This window comes from Drosophila erecta, unplaced genomic scaffold, assembly GCF_003286155.1.
Source record: "Drosophila erecta strain 14021-0224.00,06,07 unplaced genomic scaffold, DereRS2 tig00000000-arrow-pilon, whole genome shotgun sequence".
Lineage (NCBI taxonomy): Eukaryota > Metazoa > Arthropoda > Insecta > Diptera > Drosophilidae > Drosophila > Drosophila erecta.
This window is the reverse complement of record NW_020825194.1, coordinates 15,921,914-15,930,765: the sequence shown is the minus strand read 5'-3', so window position 1 is coordinate 15,930,765 and position 8,852 is coordinate 15,921,914. Positions and strand designations below refer to the sequence as shown.

The window sequence follows — 8,852 nt, the reverse complement described above, 5'->3', positions numbered from 1 at the left end:
TCGAAAACCTTTCGAAATTTACTAAGGTAAGCCACACTGATATTAATTAAGTTATTTTTATCAACAATTATTATAATACCACACACAATCTGATAATACATAGATTCAACAAGTATTAGACTTATGAAGAACAACAACATTAACTGTTTGCTAACATTTGAACGTTTTAAAACCAACCAATAAATAAGAAAACCCCCTAACCAAAAGGAAAACCACATGGAAAACCAAATTAAATAAACGATTATTGAATTGTATTGTATTAGGTATGAACTGTGGTCGAGGTCTACTGAGCGATGTTCGCTTTCAACTGTAGCATATAGGAAAAATTATGTGACCCTCTAGCCAGGTGACGAATGCACTTAGGACACTGTATTCGATTCCGTTATATCTGATACTACTCGTACTCAACACCAATGCAAGCAACGATAGCAAGCCACTCACTTAGAAATCTCCGCATAGTTATACGACAATTGCACCACGATTAACGAATAATTCAACAATTGAGCGAGAAGCGAATCGGAAGAATCAGCAGATCCACAAGGCATTCCTAAGTTATGCATTACTTTAAATACTTTAAATACTTAAAGGGACAAACAACAAGACAAGAACAACTAACAAAACGAAAACGAAAACAAGAAAGCAAACAAACAAATAATAACACTGCATGATGCAAATTAATAACTTAAACAAAAGGATTTTTTAAATATATGTGGAACATTTATATTTTTATACCATGCAAGAAGCGAAATGAAAACAAAAACCGAAATTGCGTAAAAAGGAGGTATTAACAAACGATAAATAACTTTAAAATTTTGTACTAAGCCATTGTCTAAAACTGTGGACACGATAAAGTGTGAGACGAACTCCAAGATGACTAGCTTTAATCCCTATTCCCTATCCCTATGATTGCACCACGTTCGCCTCCTAACCGAGACATAAAAAAATGGAAAAAAGTAAATAAACCTAGGTATATAAAGTAACCGATTCCAAGACTAGACTTGATATTTAATCCATTCTGTAGAGAAGAGTGGGCCTAAGCGAGTGCTGCCTGTGCCCCGACCACGCCCACCTGGCCGGCCTCCAAGGTCAGGGGGGTTCACGAGGTCAGAGGTCACCAGAGGCAGTATTTACTGTGCGTCCACTCACGGTGAGCATAGAGTTAATGAATATCATACAGAAAATACACCAGTTTACCGTGTATTATGCCTTCTGCCTTCGAGAAAAGAGAAGTGAAAAGTACTCATTCTACGACTACGTTTACGATATTACCATTTATATGCATTTTCAACCACCCAAATTATTTTCGTCTCACCCGAAATTAGGAATATTTTTTTGTCATTTTGCATGGTTTTCGGCTCAAGCCAAAGAATTGACAATATAATATTTCGCCTTAGAAGCAAAGGAGCAAACGAATTAAAGACAAATTCCAAGTGTTATGCTTATAGATCTAAATTTTTATACATGGACATGGACATGGACACTTCGTCGTCTGATTTTTTGGTAAACGTGCACTAATCGCTACTAGTATGATTTGTACAGATTATTGCTTTCTTCCAGGTCATCTTTATAAAGTATATTATATACAAATATTAATGTAAACGATAGGACAACCACACACACGCACCCACTCACTCTCACACGAACACATCTCAGTGTGCTTTTGCTGTAGTAGTCTGCCAATTGTAAAAGAATTTATATATAAGCGAATCGAAACGGAAACGGAACCACTCATATTCTAATTTATGATAATAATGAAAGCATGCTGGTCACACTTAAACACACACGCATACCCCTGCACACACAGCAAACCTACACAGACTCACATGCACACATGCACACACAACCAGGAACTCTTTATAGAAGGACGAAGCGTAGGAATAGGAAATACATGAGCAGGATCCTTAGACGGTTAATGTGTTTGTGGTTTGTATAAAACAGCGAATACGAAACCGAAGTAGAGGAAACATAGTTCAATTTTTTGTTTATTGTGTATTACGAACAAGTTAAATATTGTATCAGCTACGACATCTGATAATAAAATCGAAATCTAGGTGGTAGACAAAACTCTGTACAATGTAATAAATATGTTGATTGCTATACAATAGACTACAATACACACTCACTGAAAGCAAGATGAATATAAATCTGAATCTGATAAAGTTGAAACATGTAATACCATAAAACTGAAGAAACCAGGCACAGAAATGCATTTGACATCACAACAATTCTCACAATTAGTCTTAAAGGCAGAGGAGAGGTTTAGTAAAATAAATACAGAGTCTTTTATGTATAAAAATCAAATACATATCAATATATGGCCTATGGTTTATATAGTTTAATTATATATTATGAATAACACACTCAAAAGCAGCAGGTGTGCAGTAAGGCTCTGATTTATGACTTTTTAAGTAGGCAATTTGTATAAATTAAGCAGCAAGCAACAGAATACAAGCAGATACAAGCCAGAGAACGGAAAACAAAAAACAAATTGTGGTTAAATATGTGTTCTTACTTGTTAGTGGTAATAAAACAAAGGTAAAAGTTTAACAAACGCAAATTAAGCAACCAAACTGTAATTATAACTGTTAGCTTTTAATCATGCCAAGCATTTTCCGTTCAATTCTCCCGAATTTCGTTGCGAAAACTCGCTTGAAACTCTATGTTTTCACTTAGAACACACGGATTAGCTTATATTGCAAGCTGTAGTTACCCCCAAACACACTCACACACCCATGGGAGCACCCACACGCCGACAACCGCCCGTTGAGTTATGTGTAATGGCTATGGAACTACTTAATGGCTAACAAACACTCGTCGCGGGCATCACTAATGCAAATAAAGTTAAAAGGTAGCTAAAAATAACAACTAAGACCACTTTTGCTCGAGCAAAAGAGCAAAAGTCACGAGCAGATCGAAAAATAATAAATCGAAACTCATAAAAGTGGACACAGACACCCAAACACATACAGTTAGTACAATGGCATCTCCAAAAGTCCTCATCTTGTGTTCCAAATTTGAATATATATTATATACGTATGATTTGATGGCGACGCTTTAGTGTTCAGCAAAAGTAAACAAATATGAAAGCGAAAATTAATGCAGAATTCTATTTAATGTATATGACGATGTTTGTTTGTGTGTCAGTGACGAAACGTTGTTAACGATTAAATTATAATTATAATTATTATTGTCGCAGAACTTACTTTAAATTCAAGGAAGACGAAATGGAAGATCATTTCGCGCAGACGACAGATAACATATGCAAAAAGTAATTGCTGTTTTAAGATATTAACTATATATAAATATATATATACAGACATACATCTAGATTGAAAATATGACATGAGCATACAAAATGTAGGGATCATTTTACTGAATATTATATACATACTACTACATATAATCGAAACCCAAAAACAATTCTGCTAAACAAAGAAAATAAAAATAAAACCACAATTGAAATGCTAAATGTAATACGATTACCGAAACTCAAGAGAAAGTATGAAACTACCAAGAGAAAAAGTATTGTTTAAACAATTGAAGCCCGCATTGAAGCAGCATAAAGAATACAAAAATTTAAGTGAAATTATATTACGAAATATAATGTATATCGATACAAGATGGATACAAGTAAAATACAAATAAAACTCATGTATCATGTACTAAACAAACAGCAACTCGCTTTTATTTCCCGCCCGGCCGTCGATCATTTCTCAATGCCATTTGCAGCTCTGTCCACATTTTACCATAATTTTCTAGTAAGTCATTATCGGCTTCAGGAAGCGCCTCTCATCTGAGACAACAGCTCTATCAATCCGACTTAGTGGCTGCTAATTACACGGCACTTTGCATTTGCATTAAATCAATAAAACTGAAATGATAAACACCAAATAAAATCCCGTACCTACCGCTCGGCCAGTCGAAGTGCAGAAAACTTAATTTATGATGCATATAAATCCACAATTATGTCGCCACTTCCGCATGCCGACTGCAGGCCGAAATATGCAAATTAATCACGGCATATTAAAACGAAAGGTGCTCCATAAAAGCCCATAAAAGCCCATGGTGACCACAGTGCCGCCGCCCGTCTCCCTAATTTGCGTGCCAACATTTGTCAATTTGCCCTGGGTTCAGGGTTCCATTTACGGTCGCCATTTCGCATTTCGTAGTAAAAGTTAAAGTGGCCCCGACCCGAGACTAAGCCTGAGCATTGTGGAAAGTCTATCTCATTTTCGGTCAGTCGGATAACGAATATCTCATACTCTGTTCGCGAATCATAGGGAAATTATTTACCATATACAGTCGTGGATATGTCTTTTTGGAATTGTAATAATTTATATTATTAATGCAGATGTTATGGTGCCTTCGTATTGTGTTACATTCTTGAATTTTTAATTTTATATCTATATCGCTAAGTTATTTTTGGTTGTCCGATAGAGAAAACTTTCTTGTCAAAAATACATATGTAAATACGTATTCAAATTCAAATTACCATATTTATATTTTTAAGCTTTATATAGCTAATTCTTAATTTCCAAGTAATAAACACAATTTCCATTTAACGTTCAACAATACAGTTTTTAATGGTGTTAGAGTAGGATAGCAGAGAGTATTAAATTTCAAAAACTTTCGAAGTCTGAAAGACCTTTTCTTAAAAGAGAATTTCAAGGAAGAAGGTGCATTGCCATTAGGTCTGGGTTCCCAACGCGTTCTGGGACTCAAAAGAGCCGACAGCTTTGTAAATGCAAATTGGACCTGCAGTCGGCGGGTACTTTATTTGAGCATTTGAGTACATAGTCGTTAAGTCTCTTTATGTCCGGCTTATCTAGTGAAGTTTATATTCTTTCTGTATCTTCTATTGCAGAATTTGCGCAGCGGATAACCCACGTGACCACCTCTGCGTTTGTCTACCTGAAGACCTGGCTAATTAGTGGCTAAAAGAAGTGTTACAGCAATTCCTCTAACCAAAGTTGATAGTTATCAGGGCACCATTAATATTACTTCCTCGGAAAGCAACGGAAAGTCTGATTGAAGGATAGCTAGGCTAAGAAACGGAAACAAGTGATAATAATTTGATAAGGAGACACTATAAAGAAGACAGAATATGGAGAACATGCCGAATTTAGGAATCCAGGGCTTCGAAGAGCAGTTTTAAACTGAATAGTTTTGTAAGATAATGAACGAGGAAAAGTGCTGGACACCCTCTCACGCTTTGAAACTAGTACTTCCCCCACTTAACTTGTTCACCAGAAAAGCAAATAAAATTGTTCCACTTGATTGATGCAAACCCCGGCTATTTGGGAAGTTTTGTGTATTTCCGTTTCTAGCCGGTTTCACAGACGCCATTACTTAGTCTTAATTGATCCGCGGACAATCGCCGAGCGGAGTTAATCTTGAGATCAAATAGGTTTTTACACGCGAAAAGCAGCAGCGGCAGCAACAGCAGCAACATCAGCCTTCAACCTTCAACATATGAATAATTTAAATTTCGCTGTATGCCGTGCTGCGACTCGATAAACCAACCAACATGAGAAGTAGAGAAGTCGAGCCAACTCGAACTCGGATGAAATCGATGAGCCATAGCCGGCGCAGACTTCTTGGCAGCGTTCCTGTCCATTGACCCAGCATGGAGACCCGAAAGAATTCCTCGTAAACTGGCTATCAGATGGTTCAATGAAAAACTCTTGGCCCGTCATAATAAGCCGGGATGAAAGGGGATATATACATAGGTAACACATATGCATATATTGGCCAGATAAATGAGCCAGCGCACGGCGGAGACAACCAGTCACCACTTGTCGTAAATCTTCAGCTCGGCTTTTTCAGTGGGGATTCATTTTCGGATGGGTCAGCTAATTCTTCAATAGAAACAGAACCTGTTTCCAATTATCGTTTTGCATTTGGTCGCCTGGACAGGCTTTCGCCGGCCAACTGCGTTTGGCTATGGAGATTTCGACGGAAACGTGGCTAGATGGTCCGCTGCCGAAGCAAATTGGTAGTGTCAATTAACATATATGGGCTGTGGCCAAATGATGCGGCCAAAAGTACAAAAAAAAAGCGCTTCCAACCCAGCTGCACAGTGGCGCAGAAACGAATAGAATAATGGTCTAGCCCTTCGATCTAGCAGAAATAGAAGGGGATTCCGGCGACCTGGAATCATTTAAAGTCGCCAATCGCTAATGACCGCCCATCCACAACCGGACCGGCGGCCTAATCAATTCCAATTAAATGTTCACAGCTTTTTGCGATAAGTTTTGGGAACTTACCGCCTTGAGGCCACTGTTCCTGGGATTCAAAGAAGGTGTCGGGCCACGGTCTGTCCAACTGAAACCAATTAGCAGGTGGTTCCTACAAACGATGTCCAGTCGCAGGCTGAAGTTGTCTGGAGACGGAGCGGGGAAGTACTCTTCAAAAAAGGTTAGGTTTGGGACTTAACTTATTATATTTGGAATATATAAATCTAAAGACTACAAACTGAAATAATATCTGAAGCTAAAATGTAAGATATAAAAATAAATTTTGGTTTTTAAGGTAAAGTTTTTTTTATATAATTAATTTCATAATTTATTGTATTCGTCGGTCGTCTATTAAAAAAACTTTTTTGAACAATACAATTTTCAGTTACATTTAGTTCTTCTTTTAAACTGTTTATGATTGTGTTCTATAAGCTAAATGGCATCAGTTCTTAATACAAAGAAATTTTTTTTCATTAATCGAGTAACGAAGAATATTCCGCAGCATCTCTATTTATAAGATCGTTTATGGCCACACTAATTCGCAGGTGAATGAATGACTCGCTGGGCAAACATTGTGATTCGATGGAAATTGTCAAGCTGCGTATAATGCGCCATCAAAAACAATTATAGTAATGTCTTGTGCAAATGTTTTTAGCCACCTTCGACGTAATCTAAAGCCCAAGCGCTGACGCAGTGTGCGAAAACCAAGTTCAATGGAATCGTTTATGTGTCCGCAGCTGAGAGAAATGACCCGTTTGCCTCGAAAACACCACCCACATGTGCCAAATATTTAACTTGGCTGTGTAACGCAAGTTATCAGGTTATCTAGTTGGCCAAATCCAGGGTACACGCGTCGCTCCAAGCGTGGAAGATTCATTGCCAAGTTCGTTGGCACTTCCGGAAGGTCAGGAGAGACAGATAATGGCCCACAAATCATACCACAGTTGTGTGTGTGGCTGTTTACAGAATTGGCCATGGGGCTGCTTATATAGCCCAGGGTCGATCTTTTATCGATCTCGGTTGCTAGTAAATGGTTTGTCGCCCCGTTACCAAATATGGGATATTTAACACGCTGACTCAGTTTTTGTTATTGGGGTTCCTAATTTGCATGGTCTTCAAACCGCTATTCGTACAGATAATTATAGAAATTTTCGAACAGAAAATGTATTGTCAGGTTTCTTAATCCTTTTTAATGGTGATAAATCATTATTATCTGACCACTTATCATTGACTTCGGATAGTATGTTGTTCAGCCAAGTCTTTGTTTACATTTAAGAAAATTGTTTTTTTTTTTTTTTTGAAAATAACACTAATCTAAAGGAAAGTACGATTGCATTGATTTTATAATATAATAGTTCGGTTCATTCAACACTCACTACACATCCAAAACAGATCGGCAGGCAGCTGTAGAACAGTCAAATAAATTTTTACCCCGAACACATTGTTTTTTTTTTCATGCGAGAACAAGAGTTTTAAAAATTTATCATTTACGATTTGGGACCCGCAAAATTTACGTGAATGTTGAGGACCATCCAGACCAGTGCTGGCCAACCGGTGCGCTGTCTGGCCACCTTCGGCTCCAGATTCACGTACCAGAGCCAACCGATGTCGCAGCTCCGCGTGGAGAACCACTACCAGGTGCTGAACGTGCCCGTGGGCTCCAATGACCGGGAGATCAAGCTTGCCTTCATCGAATTGTCGAAGAAGTACCATCCGGATGCGAATACCCAGACCAGCGACTCGGAAGTCTTCATGAAGATCTGCGAGGCTTATCAGACGCTCCATCGGCAAAATTCCAGGCAGATCTACGACTCCAGACTCCGGATGCAGAACCAAAACAAGTCGCCTCCGGAATCAACGTTTACCGGAAGACGGGTGTATACGGTTTGGTCACAGTACCAGTCCGCCGTCCGGAGCAAGCAGATGGGAAGGGGTTCCCGGCGATTTGGGGGCGAAAAGCCCATCATCTTCAAGGGAAAAATGGTCAACAAATGGCTACCCATGCCAACGACGTTGGTTGAGCTCAAGCGGGTGGGGTTCAGGTTATCGTGGCATGATGAATACTCCTTTCCCAATAGTCCTTTCTTCTACCTATACATAGCCGGATTCTGCTTGGTGGGTGGACTGGTTCTAATGGACGTGATCGGTAGATTCCAAAAGCAATCATCCGTGGAGAAGAACATCGAAATCTTGCTTAGCGAAAAGGATCTGGAGACCTCAGCAACAACACATCCAATCCATCCATCTGCATAATTTTACTACCTCATCCATATGCATAGATCATTGCCTTTGTTGAACTCCCTGGTCTCGTTTGAAAGAAAAATGTATAAATCTGTTCGTTAATTGTGTGAATCTCTCTGTGAAACTACATCTTCGTCTGGCAGGCTGATTATGCATAATTTGTCATTCCAGCATAACCGATCGGATTGTACAAACAAGTTTCTTGCGACTCACGACTTCTAGTTCAGTTTCCAAGCTAATTAAGAATTATGATGTGTAGCGCTTTTGCTTTTCATCCTACCCTAGGAAAACGGGTACTGGGAAACTGTGATGACGTTAAAGGCTTTTGGGTTCATCAATGACGTATTAAACAATATTCCTGACGTTTAAGCAATT

The 8,852-nt window shown here is 38.6% G+C and overlaps 1 protein-coding gene across 1 annotated transcript; it reads left to right on the top strand.

The window, feature by feature from the left end:
* The first annotated feature begins 7,618 nt into the window (after nucleotides 1-7,618).
* Nucleotides 7,619-8,580, top strand: LOC6553655 (chaperone protein DnaJ). The gene has a single exon (XM_001980268.3). It carries the CDS (start codon nucleotides 7,755-7,757, stop codon nucleotides 8,487-8,489), a length of 735 nt encoding a protein of 244 aa, XP_001980304.1. The 5' UTR covers nucleotides 7,619-7,754; the 3' UTR covers nucleotides 8,490-8,580.
* The last annotated feature ends 272 nt before the right edge of the window (nucleotides 8,581-8,852 follow it).